Source organism: Manis javanica, chromosome 11, assembly GCF_040802235.1.
Source record: "Manis javanica isolate MJ-LG chromosome 11, MJ_LKY, whole genome shotgun sequence".
In the NCBI taxonomy this organism is placed as follows: Eukaryota; Metazoa; Chordata; class Mammalia; order Pholidota; family Manidae; genus Manis; species Manis javanica.
The window spans coordinates 1617702-1645182 of record NC_133166.1 but is presented as its reverse complement, the minus strand read 5'-3'; the positions used below and the strand labels follow the sequence as shown (position 1 = coordinate 1645182).

General features: G+C 48.5%; 1 protein-coding gene across 3 annotated transcripts in view; it reads right to left on the bottom strand.

Moving 5' to 3' along the window:
- The window catches only part of SLC43A3 (solute carrier family 43 member 3), a 56382-nt gene that overhangs the window by 13339 nt on the left and 15562 nt on the right, over positions 1 to 27481 (bottom strand). For 2 of the 3 annotated variants that reach the window (XM_017680520.3, XM_036996701.2), the window contains exons 1-3: positions 6882 to 6964; positions 5860 to 6215; positions 5356 to 5485 (exon numbers count right to left, since the gene is read on the bottom strand). In XM_017680520.3, coding sequence (XP_017536009.3) covers positions 5356 to 5485; positions 5860 to 6043 — 314 coding nt within the window. In that variant the 5' untranslated portion in view covers positions 6044 to 6215; positions 6882 to 6964. Of the gene's footprint in view, positions 1 to 5355; positions 5486 to 5859; positions 6216 to 6881; positions 6965 to 18619; positions 18720 to 19216; positions 19299 to 21566; positions 21668 to 27481 lie in introns of those variants that run through there. The other variant, XM_036996702.2, reaches the window with a different exon arrangement.

Genomic DNA, 27481 nt, shown 5'->3' with positions numbered 1-27481 from the left:
GAGTCCCAGGAGGCCAGTCCCTTGGAGAAAGAGGTTAATGCCCCGTCTACAGATCAAAGCCTTGAGTTCTAATTCCTCCTCGCTGAGTGACCTTATGCAAGGCACTGCCCTTCTCTGGCCTCAGCAGCCTTGTCTATAAAAGGAAATGATTGGACTGATATAGACCCCATTAAAAGTTCAGGGTGCTATAATTTCAGGTCCCTGATCCCAGGGTTATGAGGAGCTCTTGGCAGTTTGGGGTCTTGTAAGGCCTGTAGTAATAAAAGCAGGGCCCTTGTGTGGTGTTCTGACTTATATTAAGAGATATGCATTTGGTTCTTGTTCTCAGTCCCTGACATAGGGTTCCTGAAATGCCGGTACATTCCCAAGTGATAGCAGCTCTAAAGGCATAGTTTGTTCTAATGAGGTGACTCTGGGGGCCCCTTGATGGTTCCTGGATGGGGTTCGGCCACCAAAAGGAGCAAGCCATGATCAGAAGCTTGGTATTTTTGGCCCTGCCCTCCCCCGACTTCTCCTGGAAATGGTTAATGATCGATTATGCCTATGTGAGGAAGCCTCCCTAAAATCCCAGTAGTAGGGACTTTGGAGAGTTTCCAGATGGGTGACCACATCCATGCACCAAGAGGGGGCGTGCCCTCAACTCCCCAGGGACAGGAGCTCCGTGCTCAGGACCCTCCCAGGCCTCTCTCTGTGCGTCTCTTCATCTGGATTTTCATCTATACCCTTCATCATAGCCTTTCATAAACTGGTAGACGTGTTTCCCTGAGTCCTGTGAGCTGTTCTAGCAAATATTCCAATCCAAAGGGGAGGAGGTCATGGGAACCTCTGATTTGTGACCACGTTGGACAGAATTTGTGGGTAATTTAGGGACTTACCACTTACAACTGGCTCCTGAAGTGGTGGGCAACCTCGTGGGACTGAGCCTTTAATCTGTAGGATCTGTCACTCTCTCTCGGTTGACAGTGTCAGAATAGAGTTTAATGTAGGAGACCCACCCGGTGTGGGGTGGAAACACACATACACACACACACACACACACACACACACACACACACACACACACACATTTGGTGATCAGAAATATCAGAAGTGAAGTGTTCTATGTGAAACACAGGAGAAGTGTAGAGGGAGATGAGGACCCGCTGACCCCTGGATGGCCACGTGGTCACCCCTGGTGCGCAGCAGCAGCTGTGCTGAAATCAGGCACTAAAGTAAATGCCATCAGTGGGATTTTGAGGCAGACCCAGCCCCTGGAGAGCAGCTCACTGGAAACATAAGGAAATGCAAACTGATAAGAAAAAGGTGAAATACACAATCTCTTGTTATTGTTACCTATAATAAATGAAATTAATTTGAAATGAAATTAAAATTAAAATTTCTCTAAAATGAAATTAAGAGTGTGAGGTCAGACCTTGATGGGAGACCAGGTTCTGATTTTGGTCACTCTGAGCTTTGGCCACTAACCTCAAAGCCACACCCCAGGGCAAAAATTACATAAGGATAGCAGAAAGTGCCTCTAAGCCCTCTGGTCACCAAGAAGGTGGTTCATGTCAGAGACAGGCAAAACCAGGACACTACTGAGCCCCACCTGGGGGGACACAGCTTTAGGAGTTGTTGCATTTTGTGAATGGGCCTCATCAGCTTCCTGAAAAGCCTTTAGTGGAAAGGACGATGACAGTTAAGTGCTTCGGCTTCTGTGTCTGGTTCTGAACGCTGCTTAGTGGAAGAGCGTGTGTGGAACAGCCACTATAGAACAATCATGGATGGCTGCACGTGACCCAGACACACAGAAGGCTATGCCTGAGGGAACAGCCAGCCTGGTGGACTGGATAAAAGCCATGAGGTCCATGTGCCCCTATAAATGGAACAACCCAGATGGAGCAGCTGATGCACACTGGATGCAAGCCATGTGGGGATGGCTTTGTGATGGCCAGGATGCTCACTGGCTCAGTGTGCCTGTTACCCAGGTCGTGGTGAATGCTGTGGTTAAGGGGCCCCTTTCACCTGTACAACCAGTTTAATCTTACTGCTGCAAAACTGAAAAACAGTTTGGTAAACCTTCTTAAATTTGCTGTTCAGATTCCCCTCTTGGGTCTTACAGATGCTAATAAATATATTAGGTTAATCAACAAGAGAATGGGGAAAGGCAGAGAATCAAGAGATTCTCTTCACAGGATAATAACTTTTAAATGGTTATTAAGGAATAAAGCAAACATTGATAGGAGTGCAACAAAGAAGAAAAAGAAAGAGGACAGTCACGGGACCCGTCCCAGCAGCGTGGAAATCTTTAGGTGGTTATTATAAGGATAATGGAGTAAATAAAACAGACATTGATGGGATTAAAACAAAGGTATTAATACAGCACTACCAAAGGTTGGGTGGGCCAAATGGGCCCCCTGCTGGTCTCCCAGCATTAAAGGGCCCCCAAGCAAGTCCAGTCCATGCATCCCAGTTTGGAAAAAATTTGAAAGCCTGAAGGCAGACATTATAACAAGAAACCTGACCCACAATCAATTGGGGCAATGGGTAGGCAGACTAATCAAGTTAAAGATTGACCAAGGGACCAAGGTCCCCTGACTCTACCCCTCTCTGGTACCCCTCACCTTGTGCACAAAAGTGGGTAGAATGGTCAGGGGGTGGAGAAGAGGTTTCCAGGACTCCTTGATAGAGGAGATTCACGCACTGTGGCGCTAAGACCCACTGGTGAAGCCCTAACACAAACTAGATTAGATTGAAAGAACCAAAATGTAAGAGCCGGTAAGATTATGAAAAATTGGAATGTTCAAACTTGTGCCTCCTTTACCTGAAGGTTTTATGAGAATAGATATTGTGTCATACCAGGAACACTTTACCTACCTACTATCGTAAAACCAAAACCTGCTGATGAAGTCCTGAGGCAGCTACAGTTAGGAACCTCAGGGTTGAGGGAGGGAATTCTGGAGAAAATTTATAGGAGAATTGGTATGTTTGCACAGACTTTCTGCGAAATGCTTGCCTGTCTTTACCTGATTGCTATGGGTACAGACTCTATCTGACTGGGGATCGTTTCCCTTACCTAGTAAAACGGAAGGCATGTAAACCTGCCTTCAAGCCACATTAGTTGGACATACTGGCACCAGTAAGACTGCCTGAGGCCACAAGGTGTGGAATTGAAGCCCAAGTGCTGGTAGGGACAATTCTCTAGGGAGTACACTGAGGTGGAGGCACTCGCTAGACTAGCGTCACTGCCGACCACCTAGACCAGCCCAGTGGCCAAACCTAATGCTCACGTGCCTTTAAAGGCAGAAGAGTTTGGGTATAAGTGAGAGAAGGAAAGACAGTGGCTAAGGCAAGGGAATGAATAAGCGGGTTATGTCATGAGGGAAATTCAATATTACTTTAATACCTCTAGAGAGGCTCAGTGCAGGGGATGATATTGTCTCTTAGCTCGATTATACCAGATGCCTTCCAGGGTGAAGCCATATATTGCTGAGGTCACCCCTGCTTTGGAAACCTGACAGTTGAACGGAAGCCTGCAATCCTATGTGGCCCTGGGAGACATTTTCGTATGATATGATGATGGACTGGATGGTTATCAATTACTGAAAATGTTTCAGTTAAGGACCAGTATCTTTTGACCTTCATGACTCATTTGCTCTAAGAGATCTGTGTTTGAAGACCAGGGAGTAGACTGTGATATCATGGTTTATAATAAGAAATATGTATTTGGTCCTTGTCCTCTGTCCTTAACACAGGCTCCTAAACTCTAATAAATTCCTAAATGATAAAAGCTCTAAGAGTGTCTTTCGTACTAATGAGGCAACTCCTGGTGGGTTCCTGGGTGCTTCCTGGATGGGACTTGGTCACCAGACACACCAAGAAGCTTGGCATTTTCAGTCCTGCCATCCCGCGACTTCTCCAGAAAGGGAGAAGAGCTGGAATCACCTGATCGCTGCTCATGCCTGTGTGAGGAAAACTGTGTAAAATCCCAAAAGCAGGACTTTCGGAGAGCTTCCAGGTGGGTGATCACATCCATGTGCCAGGAGGTAGACACACCCCACCTCCCCTGGGACAGAAGCTCCTCCTGAGCTCGAGACCCTCCCAGACCTCACCCTGTGCGTCTCTTCATCTGGCTACTCATCTGTACCCTTTCTCACAGCCTTCCATAAACTAGTAACCACTCAAGTGTTTCCACGAGTTCTGCAAGCTGTTCTAGCACATTAATTGAACCAAAGTGGGGGGAGGCCATGGGAACCTCCAGTTTGTAGCCAAGTCTGGCAGAATTTGTGGGTAACCTGATGCCCTACCACTTGCAGTTGGCATCTGAAGTAGGGGTTGGGGCCAGCCTGGTGGGGCTGAGCCCTTAACCTGTGGGATGTGACCATATCTCTAGGAGGTAGTGTCAAGATTGCATTAGATTGTTGGACAATCACCTGGTGTCACAGAATTGCCTGGTGTGGGAACCCCCACTACACTGGTGACCAGTAGAGTCGGAATGAGGCGTTCTGCATAACAGTGAAGAAGAAACACAGGAAGAAAGTTTTTCTTCTCACGCTAAGGGTGCAGAAGAGAGAGGGGCCCGAGGAGGGAGCGGGAAGAGGAAGAGACAGGAGCCAAGGGCTGAGATGAAGGCTTACAACCAAAGGTTTAAGAGCAGGGACTTGCTTTACTCTTCAGCTATTTCCTGGCCCGGCAGTCCCTGTATCTGACAACTAATCTCACACATATCTTCCAGGAGGCACCTGCTCTGGGTCCTATCAGCCCCTGGCAGGACAGCTTATCGCTGAACCTGGCCAGCTGCAGTGGCAGTTGTGCAAGCAAATTCATGGCCCTTATCCTCCGTGACTCATGTGCATGGGAAACCCCACCATCTCCCCTCCGCTCAGAGGGGCCCTGAAATCCCACCACTGGAAATACCCGGGTGACCTTCCTAACTAAGGCTTTGATTAGTGATGGGTGAGGAGGATGACAATTAATCCTGAGTGACCTGCTGTCATGTCTGCTACATGGACATGAATCCCCAGGGTGAAGGCAAAGGGACAGTTTTAGGTTTTGCTAACTTAGTGACCCTGATCCAGTCGTCCCGGGATCTAGGCCTGGATTCTGCTTAACTCAGCACGTCGTATGGAACACACGTTAACATGGAGCAGAGGAATGAGTTGAGGAAAGGGAAGTTAGGGCGAGGAAAGAAGATCTACAAAGAGTCCACATCCTGGGCTGATCCTAACAGCTGCTGGGGCTGGGGCCGGGGCTGGGGCTGGCAGGACTGCTCAGTCACCTAACCTGAGTTCCCCCACCCCATCCCACCACAGCATGTGAGGCTGCTGCCAGAATTCCTCCTGATACCTCAGCCCAGGCTGGGCCCTGGGGACTTACATGGCTATGAGGCGGGCCACAGTGGTCTTGAAATAGTCAAAGACGTAGCCGGTGGGAAAGGTCATGAAGTTATTCATGAAGGACGCCAGAGTAAAGATGAGTGAGAACCTCTCGTCCTGAGATTTGCAGCCTGGAGGAAAGAAAGGGACATTTCAGGGCCCAAGCTGGATGGGCCCACTTTCCATCCATCCCAGGCTTCCTGCCAGGTGGGTACCCAGCCTGGCTCCCCACTAGGGCAGCCTCTGCCATCCTGGACAGCCTGCCCCGTGATGAAAAGCTCTCCCTTAGGTGAGGTGAAATATGACTGCTTCTTAGCACCCCCCAGCAGCTGGTACTTCCTTCCCCAGGCACCTGCTAGACAAGGCTGGGTTGGGGCCGGGCTGACACTCTCTCCTCTCACCACAGGAAGACTGGCAGGGAGGGCAGAGGGTAGAATCCTGCCTACCACTTCCTGCTGCCTGGGAACCAGACTCAGCTTCCCGAAGGAAGTCGTCACTCCCTTACCTGCCTGTCCGGTGGCATTGCCCAACGGCCCCACATTCAGGTCACATAACTCCTCAAAGTAATGCTCAGTTTTGAAGACAAACACCAGTGACGCCCAGCCGAAGAGGACGCCTGCGAAGCCAAGGCATTCCAGCAGCCCTGTCAACAGCGTGGCCACGCGAAGGGGCAGGCCCTGACCCGACATGGTCCCATATGGAGCCAGTCCTCGAATCCCACTGGGGGCCTCCTGGGCTGACCACAGGGCCAGCAAGGCTTGGCACTTGAGAACCTGGAATTTTCCTCTGGCAGGCCCTCCTGTTCTGGTTCTGGGTGTTTCAGGCTTAGTCAAAAACCGTCAGTGGGTAATGCTCTGGATCCTGTAGAATAAGGCAGAGGCTGCTTGTGGGAAGGGCAGACGTGGACAAAGCATTCCTTGGAGGTAGAGGAAGAGGCCAGCTGTTAGAAACAGCTGCAAAAAGCCTCTCCATTCCAGGGCAGCAGGTGGGGAACAGGCACAGGGCGCTAAAATAGTAGCAGCCGCTATGAACCAGGCACAGGGAGTGGGGGGACTTCGTATGCGTCCTCACAACAACCCAGCAGAGTTACTGTTACCTTGTCTTCAGTTTTCTGACAGTGAAGTGAAAGCACCAGGAGATTTTGTAAACTGCCCCAAGACGAAGTCAGTCACAAAGTGGCCAGTCATTTGCCAGAAGTATCCGACTCCCCATGATCCTCCCTGACCCTGGCTAGTCCTCCCAGAACCTGCCCTCTGCTGCCCCTCCACCCCTCACCATCTTCCAGGAAAGCGCCCAGAAGCCAACCCTGCACCCCTGACTCCCCTCTAGCACCACCCCCGGAGGTACCCCAGTGGTCAGCCCACCTCACCACCCACCCATTCGGCCCGGACCACAGCCCCCTGCTCCACTGCCCTCTGCCGCCCTGTCCCCATGACCCATTCTCCCCTGCCACTCTGCCTGCTGTCCCTCTGCCACCAGGGCCCCTTGTCTCACAGCCCTGCCCCACAACCCTGCCCCGCGTCCTACCGGCAGGACTCCCCCAGGGCTCGGCGCCCTGAGCTGCTGGGATTCGCGCCTCGCCTCTAGCCGCCCCTCCTAACCACGTCCCAGGCAGGCCGGAAGGGCCAAGATAAATGCAGTGTCCAGGGAGGCCCAGCCCCTCTCATTCTGCCTCACTTCCTATTTCTCCCTCACTCACCGTCTCCCGCACCCTTTTCCGCAGCCCCCTGGGCTCCCCTCTCCTTCTGTGCCTCTGCCCCGAGTCTGATTTTGTCTCTTGAGATTCTGGTTCAGGCTCCCAGCATCCTCACCTCCCCTCCCCTAACCAGGTCTGCTTCCATACTGTCGCGGCGTGCGGAGGCAGACCCACCAAGATCACAAACTCAGCACACTGAGGAAAGAGGCACCTGCAAACATGGGGCCACACTGCCCCCCATGCAATGTGTTTACCTTAACCACTTGGGTGGGCCGCAGAACACATTTTTCCGCATTTGCCCACCAGCTCCACCTTCTTCTCTGGTCGCAGGCTCCCCAGGCTGCCAGCAGACACCACGCATAGAAGCAGGAAGCCAAGGGCCAGGACTGGCCAGCTTTCCAGAGACCACTCCCTGGGGAGGTGCCCTGCCCTTTCACCCCCAAGGACCCCTTTGATGACTCCCTGCCACGTGCCCAGATTCTGAAAGCGCTGTCTGCTGAGAAGCAGTGAGGCAAACTGAAAGAAACAAAGGCCTTTATTTGGGGGTTTTATTTGCAATTTGGGGAGCACAGGTCCTGGCAGCAATCCAAAGAAAGTGTCCCACCTGCACAGGGAGGCAAGGGGTTCACACGAGGAAGAGGAAGTGGGAGCAATTACATGACTTGGATGGAGGAAGAGGAGAAAAAAGAATTATTGGCGGGCACCAACAGGCTGGGCTGTTCAGTTGACACTTTGCTCCGCTAATTCATGGGTGCTCGCAAATGAACCTAGACCCGGTGTGCCCCGTATGCCTTCATGAACTACTCTATCTCCATAAAGTCCATACTGATGATTCTTTTTAATGGTCTCTGTTCAGGTGCCAGTTGCCCCGTGGGGCAGCTGCGAATGGGAGGTCTCTCCCTGCACTCTAGGTGAAACCTCAGCCTGGACAGGGGAGGGTTCTTGACTCTGCTCAACAAAGAATTATCGAACAGGTCAAACAAGTGTAGGTAAGGCAGGAATTCATTAAAATGAGAGTAGCAGTGAATGGCATCAGCCGTGCAGGCAGCAGAGAGCAGAGAAGAACAGAGGGAGGAAAGAGAAGCTCACTGAACTGCTTGGCACAGGGCAGATTCCTGGCCAACTCCTGAAGCCGGGGTCACCCGCCGTCCAGTGTCCGCTTAGACGTTCAGTGTTCAGCATGGGAACTAAGCCCCCAACACCCCAGGATTTGGGGGAGCCGTGGAGCACTGGGTGGAGTGAGATTATGTTCTGAGAACTTCCCAAAGGCAAAGAAAGGAGATTTTCAAGCAGGCTACTAAAGAGTGCAACTCACACTGCAGTTCTCTCCAGGTCACCCAGGCAACAGGAACCTAGAAGCCCAAAACAGAGATCTCAGCCCTCCCTACATCTGAAGTAGGACGCAGAGAGAGAAGACTTGTGCTTAAGCTTAGAAAGCTGAATGAAACAGCAAAATGACAGACATTTACCACTGGAGGTGGAAGTTGGAGAGTTCTTGTCTTTATCATGGAAAAGAGTTCAGAGACAAGTGTGACTGGTTTATGTAAGGAAAATGTATTTGATGTAAGACAGTACACACTCAGATGGGAGTGTGGGCAACCTCAGAGAGGAGGCACGCTTAAGGGCTTAGGATTCTGTCTTTTAAGGCTTTCAAGAATGGGGCGAAGGGGAGGGGAGGGCATAGGCCTGACATGTGGTCTCATGATGTCTATGTTCAGTGAGAGACATTGTCACCACCCATAGTCTGTCCTCTAGGTAATTCTCTAAGAGAAACTTAACACAAGGAATTTCTTGATCCTGTTCTTCTCTGAGATAATGGTTACCCTCAAGCACTGGGGACATATCATTTAGGACTGCTTGCCCTGCCTTAAGATAGGGTAGGTTATTGGCTGATTACCGTAAAATATGTTAGGAATCTTACCTCCTCACTCCCTGGTTTTTAAAATGGAATCTTAGCCCTAAGGTGTGGTCCCTCCTGTTCTTACTATGCTATTTTTATCTCAGCATTTTTCATCATAGGCAGGAAAAGTTAATCATGATGCTTGTCCCATGCCCCTTCCCTACGCCATTACGAGCAATTACTTATTTAAAAAAAACAAAAACACACTCTGCTTCTGGACCAGTTCAAAAGGTCTCTTTGCCCAGTCCAAAAGTTCATTAAGTAGAAAGGAAAATAGAGCTTCAAAATGGAGTCTCTCCTCAACATCACTAGTCATAAGGGAAATGCAAATCAAAACCACATTGAGCTATCACCTCACACTAGTCAGACTGGCTGGTTCCAAAAGACAAGAAATAACAAGTGTTGGTGAGGATGTGGAGAAAAGGGAACCCTGTGCAATGTTGGTGGGAATGTAAACCTGTGCAGCCACTGTGGAAAGCAGTAGGGAGGTTCCTCAAAAAATTAAAAAGAGACACCATATGATCTAGTATTCCACTTCTGGGTTTTTACCTGTAGAAAACAAAAACACTAATTCAAACAGATATAGGCATACCCATATTTACTGCAGTATTATTTACAATAGCCAAGATATGAAAGTAACTGAAATGTCCAGTGAGGATGAATGGATGAAGATGTGGTACATATACACATTGGAATATTACGCAGTCATAAAAAGGAGCAAATCTTATCATTTGCAACAACATGGATGGACCTAGAGGGTATTACGCTTAGTGAAACAAGTCAGACAAAGACAAATGCCATATGATTTCACTTATATGTGGGATGTAAAAAAACAAAGCAAATGAACAAACAAATAATAACCCAGAAACAAATTCATAAATACAAAGAACAGACTTGTGGCTCCCAGAGAGGAAGTGGGTTGGGGGATGGGCAGACTAGGTGAAGGGGATCAAGGTGTACAAACTTCCAGGGATAAAATAAGTAAGTTACTTGAAAAGTACAGCATAGGGAATATAGTCAATAATATCGTAATGACTTAGGGTCGTAACAGACGGTAACAACACTTACAATGTAAGCAATTTGTAACATACAGAAATGTCAGATCTCTATATTGTACACCTGAAACTATTATATTATATGAAATGTTCTTTAATAAAAATAAAAAATAAGCAGGACACAAAAAAAAATGGAGTCTCTCATGTCCAGAAATTTTATACAATTCCCACTGAGTCTACCCACCAGGCTTTGTTGATTAAGTATTCATTCATTGCCCCGTTTTTTATTAATCAAAGACATATATAATTACCCATCAGAGCTTGTGATCAGTGTGAATAGGCAGCCAAATTGGCTGCACTATCATTCCTTCCCAGAGCAAGTGAGTGGATGGCTTCCTTGGCCTGTGTGGTCATTTCCCCATCAAAAGCTGAATTCAGGGGAGAGCTTCTTGCATATTCAGTGCAGTCTGCAGACTCCCATGCCAGCCTCCCAGGTTCCCCCAGGGAATAGCTCAAACTATTCCAAGCCCACCCTTCTTTTTAATGAGGAAGAAATAAGAGGTTAGGACAGTGGGAAAACCCAGACCAGGGAGAGTTTTCCAGATCTCTACCAAAACACAGACGATCAAGGAAGTGGGACCATCCAGCAACATGGGGTGGTGGAAGCTCAGCTCCTACCAGGTACTCGCTATCTGGGTACCAAGTACTCAGTAATTACATGCCCCCAGGCAAGCTCTTTGGCTGCCCGCCTGTGAAATGAGGACTGTAGTACCTTAATTGTCACAAAAGAAATGGGTTATGAAGTCCCTACAGGTATGGTAGGCAGTAGGCAGACTGCAGACGATACAGGGTTCTCTGACTTCCAGGTATGTAGACAGAGCCAGAGAAGCAGCTTTGAGAGGAGAACTTCAAAGGAACATGTTCAAGGTCACCCTACAAAGTGGCAAAGTCTGCCTGACTCTCAGACCTGTGCTCAACACTCTCATTGTAACATCAGATATGTGGACATTAGAAAAACAAAGTGTTTTTTTTTAAATTAATTGATGGCAAATACAGCAGCCCAGGATAAACAAGACTTCTGATGCAAGATTTTCTATTTTACTGCAAGACACAAAATCCCTGAAATTAATTCAAGCCCTATCTCCTGCTCTGGCTTACATTTTGGTCTCCTGAGGACCTGGGGATCAGTGAGTGTGGAAGTAGCAAGGAAGGAACAGAGAAAGTCAAAGCAAAGAGGGAGATTTTCAAATGTAAATCTGCAGGAACAGCCAGAAAGGCCAGCCCATGGGTTATCTGTGCATCCAGGACTGGAGCTCTGGACTCGGGACAGGCCATCAGAGCTCTGACCACCCTTTCTCATCTCTCCCTTGGTTCTCAGTTCCCTCCACCCAACACCTGCATCCATGTCTGCAGAGGGCACTGTCTCCAGTAACACGACAGTCTTACGGAAACTGCTGGGACAGAGTATCAGAATATTCTCTGAGCCGTTCCCGTTGTATTTGGTTCGAGTTCCAGCAGCTAGTAGAGGCAGACGCTCTCGGCAGCGCACTCTCAAGCCTCACTCTCAAGCCTCACTCCGGTGAGGATTAATGGGAAACTTCAGGGAGCCGAGTGATTACAATGAGGTCAGAGGGCACACCCTGTGCCTTCATTCGTTTGCTCTTGGCTTCCTTGTTTCCCCTTCACCCTGTATCTTTTTTAGTTTTTTGATTCACTCAACAAATACATGTGGCACACCACACTTTGTGCCAGGGGCTGGCATTCAGGGAGAAGACATTCAGCACCTGCCCTCAAGGAACTCAGTCTCCGGTTGGAGAGACAAAGAAACCCAAAGTGTCTGGAGTGAAGGGATGCTCTCCCAGGCAGAAGCCAGCACAGCACATTCAGAGGCACGGAGCCTAACAGAGCAAGACCATTCAGGGACCAGCGAGAACAGAGCCTGGCGAGGGGCATGGAACACTGAGACTGGAGCAGCCGGCTAAGGAAAAGCATTTGGTCTTCAGCCCGTATCAGTCATGTCCTATTGATTGTACCCCTCAGTGTCTCTCCTATCCATCCGCGGCCACTGCCCTGTTCACACACTCATCATCTCTCACCCAGACGTTACCTGCTTCCAAACCACTGCCATTCTATTGCAAGAGTTAATTTCCACAGTTCCTATTTGGTGACGCTACTTAACTGCCCAAAATTCCTTAAAGGCAAGACAGCCAGTCTACTGGCTGGTGAGGGCCAGTCCAGGCTCTGGGGATAGGGACCTTGGGGCCTGATTGCTTTGAAGGGAGGAGGGAGTATAGAACTGGTTTTCTTGCACTCCACTCAAGTCCTGGTGCTGGGTGGGGGGTGGGGCGCTTTTCCTTCCCATTACCAGAATGTCTGGATAGCCAGGATCCACCAGGGGGATGCTTTCATGGCAAAGGGGTGAGGAGGTGGGTATATTTATTTAGGTCAGTAAAGAGTGGTTTTCCAAACTGGGCAGTATGAATGAGCAGCATGATGCCATCCCCCTGCACACACAGTGGCTGGTCCTCAGCAGGACCCGTTCCAGTACAGCCCCCCGACCTCTGCACCGACCTGTCTGCTCAAGCCTCCTCCTCCGAATAACCTCAGCCAGGACCCCCCTCCACCCCCAGGGGCCACTTTCTGGGCAGGGTCTGCATACTCTTTCCTCCCCTTCACCCCTGTCCAACTTCTTCTGTGTGGATAAACTGTGAGCCATTCATATAAGGAAAGGGCTTTGATTTCTGATACACCAAACAAACCAACAAAACAAGTAAACTTTGTATCCTTTCAGTATCTGGGCTCATCCAAATCATAGCTGATTTTCCCAGCTATGGTCTAGAGTGAGGTTGTTCTGGAATCAAATGGTAAATGCAAACATTTTCTCTTTCATTTCAACTGGGGAGAAAAATGGTAATCATCTTGAGGCAGTGCCAAAAAAAAGAAGAAAGAAGGAAGCAAAGAAGGGAGGGAGGGACAGAGGGGAGAGAAGGAAGGAAACCACGCACTGATATGGGACCAGCGACGGACCTTGCTGATCTCTCTGAGCTTCAGTTCTCTGTAAAATTGGAATCAGGTTGCTACATTGGATTAAAGATACTGTGAGAAAATCACCCAATTAGTGTACTAGTTAATTAATAAATAGCAGTTATGTTTGGTATCAAAAATTAATTTCTGGTAAACAAAGAGGAAATCATGAAATCATATTTGAAGAAGATTGCGAAGTGCTCCTACCCTAAAGAATAAATGAATGAGAAAGGAGATCGCTATGTAATGGTTGAGCTCAGTCATCTGTTTCAGAAGTTCATCCCAGAAGACGGATCTCTAGGTGGCATCCAAACCCACCTTACGTCACCCAGGGGACCTCCCCCACTTGACTGGGCCTGTCCACAGCAGGGGCCTGGTCGATTGCCCTGGGGGCTGTGGGAAGGAGGTCTGTTCATGAGCTGAGTGGACAGGAGGGAGCAGGATCCTACAGCTGGACTCTTCAGGGTGTCCCTGGTGCGTTCAAAGCGGTTCTGACGAGGGTGGGGAGCCATTCCATAGCCCTGAATGAAGACGGAGCCTCCTTGCTCTGGGAAGACCTTTCTCTAACCAAGGGTGACCCCAGAAGGATGCCTGAAGAGGCACCGGGGAGAGGCGGCTGTTCCACCAGGTCAGGTCATCCAGCCAACCCTGGAGGGTGCCGGAGTCAGCAGGTGCCACGGCCAGATCAGCCTCTCTTCCAGACTGCTGACCCAGAGAGCTGCCTGGTCAGCCACAGGGAGCTCCCAGTCAGTCCCTGTGATAGAAATGGGAGCCCCAGGCCCCACCCACTCAGCCTTATGAGCCTCCTGCTTCTCATTTGCTCTCTACCAGCTCTGATTCCATGTGCATCAAGCAATCGTTTATTGATAACTTGACTTCCTGCCTACACTTTGCCGAAACAGGGCCCTGAGTATACTGACACTTCTGAGTCTCCAAAGCTTAGGGCCAGGCTGCGGAAGGCTGTCAACAATGAGGCATACCCTCCCCTGAGACAAATAAAGAGTCAACAGTATCTGGTATTCATTGAGGGATGACCGTCTAACAGCCACTATTCTAAGTGCTTGCTCATTCTTTCACTGGATCTCACAACAATCCTTTGAGGATAGATGTTGCTATTAGCATCTGTTATCTGAGCCAACTGAGGCCCAGTGGGATTAGGTAACTCCCCCAAGATCACACCAGTACTAAGTGGCAGGGCTGGCATATAAACCAGATGCTCTGCCTAAGGCTGATGCCCTTACAGGACTCCTGGAGAGTGGGGTCCAGGGCTCCCCAGCCTCTCTGAAGGGCTCCTCCAAGCACTGGACAGAAATAAGCTCTGGAATTGGGTTGATAAGGGGTATCAATTATTAGTCATAGGACGGGGGTGGGTGCCCCTTCCAGAAGGCATCATGGATTAGAACAGGAGAGAAGCATTTCCTCCCCACCCAGCCACGGGTCTGTGTCTCCCAGCCACCACACCCGGCCACATGCACTTCGATGAACAGGAAATGGATCCAGGGGGAGGAGACAGAATTCCTGAGTGAAAGAACAGGATTGTTTAGATGTACAGCTCCCCCAAGATTTGAAAAAAAAAAGAAAAGAAAGAAAGAAAATATGTGGGGCCAGCGGGACACTCCAGTTTTGTTACGGAGAAAGACCAAGGAAAGCAGGAAGAAACTGAAACCATTTCCATTATGCTCACAGGTGCGGGGTAGAGAGATTAGGAACTAAGTGGGAGAAGTGGGGAAAACTGGAGAGAGGTGGGACCTCCACCTGCCCAGGAGAGCACACCTACGATAGGACCCCCGAGGCCCCTCTAGTGTGCCCAGCTGTCCCTCCCTACCCTTTCTCCCTGCATTGGCCAGAAGCAAGTTCATAGTGAAACTAGAGAAGGCCCCATCACATCTGTGGGCAGAGCACCTGCCTGGAAGCGAGCGCCCCAGTGTCTGGAGCATGCAAGCTGGGCAATCCTGAGCATCTCTCCCTTTGGGAAAGCTGCGAAGCATGAGCTAACCACCCTCAGCCTTCGTTGGCTGCCATGCTGGGCCTCCGTGCAAAGACTGTGGGGTAGAACAGGCTGCCTCCAGATGCTGCCCTTCTCTGCCCTACACAGAGGAGGGCAGAGAGGCCTAGATGGTGTAAACGCCCTGGGAGTTTCTGCTTGGAAGCTGAAATGGCCTGACAGTGACTCAGAAACCACAGAAACTCTTGAGGCTGATGGGTTCTTATAGATTGTACAGGCAGCTCCCCTCGTGGGCTGTAAAACCACAGGTCAGGCTGTGACCACACTCAAGGAAAGAGCCACATACTGCAAGGAGCTTCCTACCCTCTAAGTCTTAAAGCAAACACGGGCCCCACTGGTGCCCCCTTTAAGACAAAGTTGCCTCTGGGGATCAGAACTGAAAGGCAACTTCCACATGTGACCCTTCTCCTAGAAGTCTCCTCAGTAAAAAACATCATTTGGGGTATGACTAATGGCAACAGTAATGATGACCATTTACTGAGCATTGCTTATGGGCCAGACATTGTGTTAAGAGCTTTATCTGTTTTATATATAATCACTTCCTCCTTAGAGCCACACCATAAGGTGGCCACTGTCAGTATGCCCACTTTAGAGATGAGCGACATGAGGCCTAGAGAAATGAAGTAACTTGGCCAGTCACACAGTCAGTAAGTGGGAAGAGACAGACTCCTAAACCAGGGAGCCTGCTTAGAGCCTGTGTTCTTACCACCCTTTTATGCTACAGTTCCTCCTTCAGGAAGCCTTCTTTGATGCTCCCTTCATCCACCCAGAGGTCCTCTCTCTGTTCTCTTTGGTCTCACAGCATACCTTTCATACCATTCTTTGGACATCTCTCTTATACAACCTTGATGATATAGCCTCCCCAGCCTCTCCCTGGGAGTTAAGTTGTTGTGTTAAGGAATGGGGGAAATTACCTACACTAAAAAAATTCGTAAGAGACTGATTGATAAACCTGAAATGCAATTTATTAATTTACACTGAGAAATGAAAAACCACCCAGTAGACGGGAATGCTGAGGTTGACTGGTCAGCACAATCTCTTTCAGGGAAGATAGACTTTTGGGAAAGGAAATCAATACCAAAAGGTTCTTTGTTCCCTACAAAGTCAGAGTGAAGGGAGTTGATGGATTGACATGTGGGTGGAGCCCACAAAGCTGTCTACCTGCCAGGGGACCAGCGCATGGAAGGCCCCAAGTCATATGTGGCCCTCTCCTCTGCAGAGCACTGGGTTTATTTGGATCCTAGGGAGATCCTTCTTTTCTCACTGCATTTACCCTGGTCCTGGCTTTTTTGTTTGCTTGTTTGTTTAGATTAATTTCTGCTTATTTGACAGAACTGAAAGGAAACTTCTACGGAGATCCACTGAAGAAGAATCAATACATCCTAGCTGTACTGCCCTTCGCAAAGCCTTGACTTCCACGTTGTCACTTCCTCTTCTCACCGCCTTGCAATGGAGGGGACGGCAGGCAGTGGGAAACAGGGCAGCCAGACTGCCTGGGTGTGAATCCCTGCAGGTCAGCGTCCCCATCTCTAAACCGGAGATAATAATAGCACCCTCCTCATTTGTCAGGAGACTTCAATGCGTTAATACACATAAAGTGCTTAGAACAGTGTCCGGCATCTAGTAAGCACTCTATACTTGTTAGCAATGATTAATAATTCATGTTATAGATGAAAAAGCTGAAACCCAGAGAGCTAAAAAGTCAACTAAGATTATAAGATCATACAGCCAGTAAGTGGCAAAGGTATGATTCAAAATCAAATGGGCTTCCTTCAAGTGCCAAGGTCTTTCCCCAAGCCAGTTTCTTATCTTTTATCCTTCCTAAGAATCCCAAGGAGATCTTGTTCTAAAATACAGATACCCACTCACCCGATCAGATAAAAGGGAAAAGGATAACAATCTCAAGGCCTGGTGGGGACCCAGAACAACAGGAGGGAGTAAGTAGAAACAATCACTTTAGAAATGTGTTTGGCAGTTGCTAATTGGGTTAAACAAACACGGATGGCATGAGCCAGGTTCAGCCAGGGAAGCGAACCGCTATACACAAGGATTTGTCGTGGGGAGATGGGCTTACTCAGTGTGGGAACTGGTTAAACAGTCTTGGAAGGCTGCTGTCTTTGGGTGTCATACTGGGGACAGATGGTGGGTGTCAAGTAGAGGACATCAAGAATAAGCTGGACCCCATAAGCCCCCGCTGGAACCCCACAAGGATGAACTAAATCCCTGAAACAATTGTCAGTTTTTATTGCTTCTCATTGTTGATGTGGGTATTTTGCAAAAATCTCTCACATACACACCTGGCCCAAGAGGAAACACCAAGCCGGGAACCAGCTGCTCCTTCTGGCCAACAAGATCCGTGTCAGCAGATCGGCCACAACATGTGTGAGCTACAAAGTGGAGCTGCTTCCCTTCCACTCTCCAAATCCTCTCAGGAATCTCCCTAGTGGCCCACCCTACCCAGAAACATACTAGAAAAGGGATCCGGCGTAGCCAAACCAGCCCATTACACGGCACCACTTATACCCTAAGATCAGGCAATACTACCCTAGATATTTACCCAGGAGAAATGAGTGCATATGTTCGCCGAAAGACATGTATAAGAATGTTCATTGTAGTTCTATTCATATATAGTCAAAAACTAGAACCTGCTCAAATGCCCATCGATAGTGATATGGATAAGCACATTGTCTTCTCTTCATACAAGGGAACACTGCTCTGCAATCAACACACCAATCACTGGTACACACAACACAGACTAATTTCACAGACATGATGTTGAGTGTTGAGCAGAAGAAACCAGCCACCAAAGAGTATATAATATACAATTCTATTTGTGTGAAGCCCAAGAACACATAAAGCCAGTTGTTAGGATAAAAATCAGAAAAATGGTAGATTACACACAGCTTCACTCATATGTTAAACTTCCGTGGACTATGCATTAAGGCCCTAGCCCTTTGCTGTGTGTATGGTAGACTTTCATTTAAAATGAAATGCAGATTCCTGGGTCCCACCTACAGAGAAACCTGATGATTCTGGTGCAGTTCAAGGGCCACTTGGGAAAACTCTGCCCTGTGCCTCATTCCTTCTTGAATTTGCTCCCCATTCCATACAGTCAGTCATTCTTGAATTCATCCTAAAACCAGCTTTTCAAGGAGAGAGAACATCCTTCTTTAATCCTAGTTCTCTGGGATTTGAAGAAACAAGTTCCTGTTCAAAGTCACCTGAACCTGGGACTTAAACAAAGCTCCTTCCAAGTAAGGTGTCAGAAGGTGCGTTAACAGTGTCTGACGTTGAATCACTCTTGGTTTTAAGATGCCAAGTAGCTTAACTGTTTCCTACTTCCAAAGCCCATTCCCTTGGGAACTGCTGAGAACTGGAGCTGTGTCTGTTTTCCTCTCACTTTCCCACATTCCAAACACCACTCAGCTGCCCCCTCCTGGTGGAAACAGGCCCAGTACGGCTGCCTCCATCTCGGAGAGCTGAGCCTTCACGGACTGGAAGTTCTCGCTCCCTGAGCAGAGGGGCGTCCTCCCTGGGAAGAGCTCCTGAAGGTCTTAAGACTGCTGGACACAAGTGGCCCAAGCTTCTGCACAGATCCCAAAATAAGCAAAGTTCCCTTTCCTCTCATGTAAGACACAGACGTACCTGTGGGGCCTTGGCACGAACATGCACTCAAGTCCCTGTGTCCCCTTCTGAGCCTCAGTCTCTATCCTTCCGACCTGAACACAGGCATGGATGCTGCTTCCTGGTGGAGAAAAGAAGCATCCCTGCCTTTACACGGTTCTCCACAATTTGCCAAACAGAACACTTCCCCAAACTCTCCCTAAACACCTGCCCCACCAGCCATAAGGGATGCCGGCAGAGTCCTTCCAGAAGCATTTGGTTTCAGAGTCCCCAGTGAATAGCAGAGAGCCCCAGAGCTGTTATCAGCTGTCCATCAGCTTCCACCTGATAGGTATCTGGGCTCAGGGGAAGTGACACCAAAGAGGTGCCATTGACAAATTAAGTGATTAGGCTCCAGCCCAGCACCTGAGAAGGTGAGAGGGGCAGGGGTGGGGTGGTGATGCTCAGACTCATGGCCAGAAGAGTTTCCAGAAGAGCAGGCTGAGAGTCCCTTCTGTGCAGTCTCATCTGCCACCAGATGACAAGTCAGCCACATAACCTCCCTCCTATATACCAAAACAACAGAACAGGCCCGAGAACAGGCCTCTGAGCACTGAGCTTGGGCTAGTTGTTGCCTACCTGCCTCATCCTACTACTCGTCCACCGATAGCGTCGGTCTTCAAGCCATCCTAAGGTGCAAAAGAGGTGCCAGACATCAAATCTGGAAACAAAGAGGCCCAAAGCAAGCAGGGGTTGCAGGAAAGCTGACAATAGGGCTCCCAGAAGCAGGGTGGACACACTGACCAGAAAGGGCAGCAGAGGTGAGTTGACCCCCACTGAGCTCTGTGCATAGCTCAGTTTATATGCACTGGCGCTGATGGACTGGGTCCACGGAGGATCTAGATATCCCAGGGTGGCGTACATCACCGGCACATGCACCTGCAGTTCTCTGGGATTGGGGCCCAGGAGGGCCAGGCTACGAGACTCTGGTTTTAAACCCAGCAAATAGGAGGCGGGGTTAAGGCAGATTCACATCTGGAAGAGTGCCCAGGGCGGCCGGAGAGTAACCCTGAGACGAGACTGAGGGTGCCCGGGACCACTCCTGGGAGCCCTGGCTGGACAGTGCTCTTCAGAGGGACACACCACCTGGGCTGATTGCTGACCCAGCGCTGAGTCACTTGTCTGGATTCCTCAAGAGAGGAGACCCCAAGAAAATGGAAAGAACAAGACTGCCTTGGGACTTTTACTAGGGAGCTTCAGTGTCAGAGAGAAGAGAGCCCTTCCCTGCCCATCCAGGACAGAAGCAGGCTGGGAGACCCAGCCTGGTGGGAAGGGGCAGTGAGCATCAGCAGGAGAGAGCAATAATGGATGTGGGGTGCACAGAAGCCCTCGCAAGGTATATTTGGGGGGGCTCTGCCCCACTAGGTCTACAGGGTTGAAGCCTGGGAGTTAAAGGAAATTATTATCTTTTTCCAAGCCTGTGATGTCCAGCCCTTGTCCACAAGCGTCCCTCCAGCTCTGGGACACTTTCCCTGTGTGTCCTTGAATAAGTCCCTCCTCCCCTGAGCCTCCTTCTCACCCAGAAAAGAGGAATGAAATTTCACTGCGCTCCCTCCAAGGACAGCACATGAAGTTTGGAAACCCTTGCTCTGGAGCCGTGTAGCACCAGCCCTGCAGGCTCCATCACTGCCAGCGTACACAGGCCGGAGAGCACGGGCACTGAGGCAGGGGAAAGCCACTTGTTACCCCTGTTGCTGGCTGTCTGTGCATCACTGCTGAGCTCCGAGGCCCTGGGAGGAGCTGTTCTTTCCCTTTATTAAAGTGACCTGAAACCTCAGACAGGCTGCTGGGCTCCTGGCTTCCCTTCTCCAGTCTGGGACCTCTGTGCTCAGCCTGGCTCTTGCTGGAAGCTTCTCTCTCCCTCACTTCTTCATGCTCACTTCCTGAAGGACGCTGTCCCAGATTCCCAGGACCCGCACCAGTATGGTGCTAATGCTCTCATATTCCAAATGTGCCTGATACTCCATCACAGAACTTATCCTGCTTATAATTCCATATTTGGGTTTGCAATTACTGGGCCTCTGAGTCCTCCCCCTACCACTCCTGCGTGCAAACACTCCCCAGTGCACAATGGAGACAGCAACCTCTAGTCATTTCTTCTACAACCATATATTGAGTGACTGCTGGGCGCCAGGGGCTGCAGACACATCAGTGAATAGAAAAACAAAACTCCCCATTCTCATGGAGTTTACATGCTAGTAGGAAAAGACAAACAATCAACAATAAACCTAATAAACAAATAATTCACAGAGCATGTTGGAAGGTTCTGAGTCCTGAGAAAAAGTTAAAAAGTAGGGCCTGACGTGGGAAGATGTCAGTGCCAGGTGGGAGCATCATGTACAGAGTTAAGCAGGGCGGTCGCAGAGGGCGTGGGAAAGGGGAGGCACGCAAGGACTTGGCAGAGCGCGGCCAGTCACTGCTGCATTTCCAGCCCCTCGCCCCAGGCATGGCACCCAGGAGTCATTTAATAACTTACTAAACAGATGACTGATGGTTGGTCTTCCTTCAGCTATGTTTAATGTCCAGCTAATACACTGCTTCCTGGACCTAGGGTGGCCATTGTGGTTGACCCCTCCCTGCAAGCATCTCTGCCCCCACCCCCACCCCCAGTTCAGCAATAATGTGACCTAGGACTTGATCCCATCAGCAGGGCGGCCCTGAGGAGTCCAAGACAATCGTGGTGGTATCACACTCTTTACCAGAGACTGACTGGGGAACCCAACTTAAGTCAGTCCGCATCCGTTATCCTCCAGGTGATAATTATTTGTCACAAGAGGAGTCTGACCTAAGATATCCCAGAAAGAAAGGGAAGGCTTCTACCCATGGCTGGGGAAGGCCTGCTTTCTCCTCCTGAAGACAGACAAGCGTATGTTGAAGCCAGTTGGGACTGAGTTTTCTGTAACTTGCCCCTGTCACCCGGGTACTGTACCTGAGGAGGGCCTTCCTTCCAGCCCCACTGTGTGCTGTTGACCTCCTGCTGTCCTGTCCTATTTCTGCACCACTGACACCAGCTCCTTGACGCTCTGTCACCTGTAAAGTACATATTATCCCCATCTTAGAAACAAGGAAATAAGAGTCCCACAGAGGTGAAGTAACTTGGGCTCAGCGAAGCTACTGAAAAATATCTTGACAGAAAGCCTGCCTCTGAAGCCATTACTAGCTGCTGGTCATAGAAGGGAGAGGATAAAATCTTCCACTGAAGAGAGAGGGTCCCTAGTGCTGCACACACAGGTGGAAGAGGCCTTCGGGCCCCAACATCTGAATGCCACCAGTCTGGGTCATGAACCCAAAGCTCCACCTGCAGCCTGGCTATTGCCCGTTTCTTAGGTAGGTCTTGCCTCAGGCAGGAAATTCCTCTGTTTTTAATTTTAAATTTTAAATTATTTAAGAGGTAATATATACACAGGTTTTTAAAAAACAAACGGCACAAAAGGTTACGTCGTACAAAAAAAGTTTCCCAGGATCTGGGGCCATGCACAGGCAGGGCTGCTGTGGGCTCACAGGCGAGGAGATCTCTTACTCACATCCACAAACCCTTGCAAGTACCTGAGACTCTAGTGCAATCTGCTGGCTGGACAAACACCACAGAACCACCAGCCCTGCCTCAGCCAGAGTCCTTCCAATACAAAATTCTGGGCAGCCTCTGTTACCTGAACGGTGTCCTTCCAGAGATAATCTATGCATTTATCAGTATGTGCCTGTATAATTACATATATTTCATCCCAGAGAGTTTTGACACAAATGGTAATATACTATTACAGTGTTCTGCACTTTGCTTCCACTTAGTATCTTAGATCTTGTTCCATGTAAGAACAATGCTTGTTTTCATATTCATTCTTTCTGAGGACTGTGTATGGATATACTGAAATTCAGGTAACCAGTCCCCGATTGATGATATTTAGGTTGCGTCTATTACATCTGTGTCTACTGCATCATGCGCCACCATACATGAGGCTGCACTATCAACTGACAGTAGTCTTGGTGGAGGTTTTTAAGAAAAACTGCAGGATAGTTTCCTAAAATGTGGATTTTGGGGTCAATAAGCATGTGCTTTCTCAAAAAAAGAGCTGTTGTCAAATGGCCTTCCAGAGTGGTTGTACCAATTAATGCTCCCACTCTTTTTTCCCACCTGGAGAGGCAAGAAATTTGTAGCCCCACTTTAGAAGATATGGAGGAAGGAAGAGTTGGCCCCCATCATTAACTCCCATCATTAATACGCCCAAGGATCAGAGTAGCAAAATAAAGCAAAATAAAGCACTTTGGCATCAAATAGTATTATACTTGAATCCAGGCTGTTACCCAAAGTGTGACTTGAGCAAATGCCTTAAACCCCTGAGGGCCACAGTTTCCGAACACATAATGAAGAGATTAAAAATTATATCCATTTCACAGGTCATTTTAGGAAGCCAGTGATGAAGTTTCGGTTACGTAAGATGAATACGTGCTTGAGATCTGCTGTATAACACAGTGCCTCTGGATAGTAAAAATCTGTCAAGAAGGTAAACCTCATGTTGTGTCCTCACAATAAAATAAAAAGAATTGTTTAATGTATATGCGTTGGCCCAGATATGATGGCAAAAGAGCCAATAGAGATGATATACATATAAATGTGCTAGTATAGTGCCTGGGCGCACAGTAGGAGCTTAATGAATGGGAACTAATTATTGTAGTGGGAAACTTTCTGAATCTTGAACATTAATGGCTTTGACCTAGACTTGGCTGGAGCAAGCCCTGGGAAAGCACAGAGCATGGGGCCAGGGAGGGGACGCCGTTAAGTCTGAAAGCACCCAGCTGGGGACCTCTGGCTGGACTGGCTCAGACCTCTGGACCCACTGGCTGTAGCTGAAAGGGCAGGGGCTATGACGAGAATAAACTGGAACAGGAGATCGGGGCAGACTGTAGCATAAGACAGTTCAGTTTTTCCTTAAAAAAGAGGTGTTCAACATGATCTTAGGTGATTTTTATGCTATTAATGCTCTTTTTTTTTTTTTTTGTACATTGAAAAATATAACCAGTGCATTTAACAGATGATTCCAAGGGGACTCTTGCTTAGGATAATGCCAGAGTGGGCATTCACATGTTTAAAAAGTGAGTTGATCTAAATTTAAAGATTAAGGAAATCAGAGTACATGATGCATGAGCCACAGTTATCCCCAAAGTCGTGATGATGACACGTTAATGACTAAAATTCTTTAAACATTGACATACAAAGCCAATTAGGGAATTAGGGACAAGTTTGGCATCAGACAACCTGAAGCTAAAGCCCAGTTCTGCCTCTTAACATGTAAAGTTAGGCAGGTGGGATAACTTCATGGGATCTCAGATTCCTAATCTACCAAATGGGGATAATATTAGTTTTTACTCACTGGGTTGTTGTGAAGATTCGATGAAATCGCATGCCCAACTCACTCACCTTACTGGCTGCAGTGTGGTAAACAGCTAATAAGCACGATCATTATAATTATTAAACACCTAACAAATGTGGTCACCATAATTTTTACAGCATGCACAGGCTAAAGGCTTTGACTTTATTCTATAAGCAATGAAAGCTTTGTTTTTACAGAATTCATTCCATTGCGAAAATATTTCAACAATATTAACAAAGAAGATTCTTAGACAAACAGGAAAACCACTGATTCTCCCAACTTTAAAATTGTTTTCATTTTTGCCTCTTCCCCTCCAGACTCTGTCAACATGAATACTTACTGCTCACGGTTGCAGTCAGTGTTCATGCAAATCTTGTATCATGCTTTTTCTCAACAAACATGATGTTATAAACAGCCTCATGCTTGTGCATATTCCTTGAAATTATCATTTTTGTGGCTGCATAATATTGCATTGACTAGATTAGCCATGGCTTTCTTAACCATCTCACTGCCCGGAGAAATGTAGGAAGATAATACCAGTGGCCTGCCTGGAGCTTTTTTTGTCTATTGAATTATGTTCTAAAGATCAGTTCCCAGAAGTGAGATTAATGGGTCAAAGGGTAAAATATTTTCAAGGCTCTTGTTACATTTTACTAGATTGTTTTCCAGAGTTTTGCACTCTGCTTCCAGAGATGTAGGAATACAGGCTTCATCAAACCTTGCCAGCCCTGGGTGATGGTGTTTGAGAATTCTGCTAATTTAATAAGTAGGAAACACTATCCTGAGACTGCTTTCATTTCCATCTCTTTGATCACTAATAGGTTGAACTTTCTCCATGTATTTGTTGACTCTCTGCTTATCCTCTTGGGCGTCCACATCCTTCACCTGTTTATCTGTTGAAGTCTTGAGGCTTTTCTTATCAATCCGAGCGCTTTGGAGTCCATAGATACTAATCATTTGCCAGTCAGATCTGGCCACTGGAGGCTTCTTAGCAGGAAGGCGCACGATCAAAACAATACCTTGGGAAGCTTAGTTTTGAGATTAATTGAGGAAAGTGGGCTGAGAGACAGGGAAATCTGTCAGTGGGCTTCTGTGCTCAGTCCCATAGCAGAGACTGATCTGCACAGCAGAGTTGGGAATGGGGCGGGGGTCCATGTCCCCCATAGTAGAGCTTGTGGCTCTTTGCCTCGCCTCCCACAATACTCCTCACACATGTACTCACTCTCCCTTGCAAATTCAGTGGCTTCAGCCCACAGAATTCAAGGGGAAAGGGATTGTTCTGTCTGTCCATTCACTATATAAATGAAAAAAGTGCTGCCCATAGAGGGTCACACAGTAAAGGACGCCATGAGCACACTTCCTCACCCAGTGTCTCCAAGGAGGTTGGAGAAGGTTTGGAGAATTAGCACAACAGGGAAAGGGGAACCACTGGAGTTTATCACCCCATAGTATGGGTTCCCAGACTAACAGAGTCTAAGGAAGCTCATCTAACAGCCAGCCCCAGGCGGGGTTTCTCAATACTTGCCCACACCCACCTTCCACCCCAGACTTGTGCCCTCAGCTGGGCATCACCATGACTGGCAGCACCTTGCACTGTGATTACACCATGTGTCCAACAGGTCAGCAGCCTTTGCTGAGTGCCTACTCTGGTCCAAGGCTCTGTTAGGTGCACAAAATAAACAACAAACAAAGTCGAAGAAAACACAGACCCTGCACTCAGCAGGTTCACAGTCTAGCGAGAAAGGGAGGCTCTCTCCACCAGGAAGAGAACTCCAGCAGACACAAGGAGACCCAGATTTCTAACTGACAGATTTCCTGAGAACCAAAACTAAAACTTTTGATCAAGACTGGCATGGAGTTTTATGAAAGAATGAAAGATTCACGCAGACCTGGACTCAAATTTAGAATGACCGTACTCCTTCGAGTTCTATACGGTAATGCAGACTTCTCCTCTTCTCTTTCCAGCCACAGCTCTAACCTAAACAAGGGACCGCACATACATGCATGGGAGTATCCTACCCACATGTCCAAGCTCCAACCACCTCCCATCCAAACAGTGCCCCTCAGCCACCTTTTGGGTAAGGGTGCACACACTGGCAGAAAGGTAGGTGGAAGAAAATGGGAGAAGAATAACTTTCAAGAGCATCGGGTCCAAGACAGGCCTTCCAGTGATGGAGAGCCTGAAGCCCAGGGAAGAGAGAGCTCTGCCCCAGGTTGCACAGCCATTTGGATAGCAGGGTCCACAGTAGAACTCAAGACTCCTAATTCAGGTCTCAACTACCCCTCTCACCCTCTGTGGCCCTCATCAGTGTCAGGAGGAAGGTGGGACATGGAGGCCAGCCAGCAAAGGCATCAGACATGCACACAGGGCCAGAAGTTGCTACTAAGAACTGACCCCCAGACCCAGCTCTGCCTCTCAGTACTTAGGAGACCTCAGGTCATAACTTTGCCTTCTGCCGCTATGCCGCAACATCTATTTCTGCAGGTTGTTGTTAGGATAAAAGGGAAAGTTGATAATAATGTTATTAATGTTTGTTGAGCAGAGCATCAGGTCAGTTAGGTTCTCTCTTGCTGTATCTCATTTACTCCTCAAACAACCCTACAACTGAGGAACTAGAATCACCCTCTCCCATTTTCTGGATGAGAAAACTGGGGCTTAGAAGAGTTAAACACCTTGCTCAAGGTCAACAAGCTAACTGAGCCAGGGCATAAACCTGTCAAAGCCTGTGCCCTTGACCACTGAGCCAGCTCCCCACCCCATACTCTGCCAAGTGTCCTACAGAGTTAACTTGCCAAAATGATAGAGAAAAGAGCCACGGAAGTTCTTGGACTCACTAGATGGGGTCCACCAGACAGAAAGGGGCCCCAGACATCACACTGAGAGTAGGGGTGCTGTGGAAACCCATAAAGAAGTTGAGACTCATCTAGTTTGTGCCAATGTCCTGCTTCTTCTATATGACCGCTTTCCCAAAGGCCACTCTTCTCCGCACAACACATCTGCCCCCTTCTCTAGGAAAATCACCGTCATCCCTATTTCCAGAGATCCTTGGAATCCCTTGCAGCTGCAGATCCACCTACAGCCACCGGAGGGCGGGCCAGCTCCGTGGCAAGTCCTGAAGACTCTTCCGCCAGAGCCTGGCCAAATGTTCAGCCAGGGGTGGACCTAGCTGCTCTGTGGCACAGCCCTCTGTTGGCCCTCTGTTACACAGATACCACCACAGACACTGGTCAGAGAACTTTATTTTAGTACCCCCTTTCTCATACCTCGAGTGGCTTGAGATTTCTTGAAGCCTTACCAGTGGTGGTATATTCCCACCTTACAGATTAGAACACTGAGGCCCCAGAAAGAGGAGTAACTTACTTAAGGTTATGGAGAGAACTCTGGTCTCCAGATGCCAGAGGCAGCCGTTTCCAACTCCCTGACTGTCTGGATGGGGGATCAGTGTGTGGGGGAACAGAAAATGTGCACAGGGAGAGG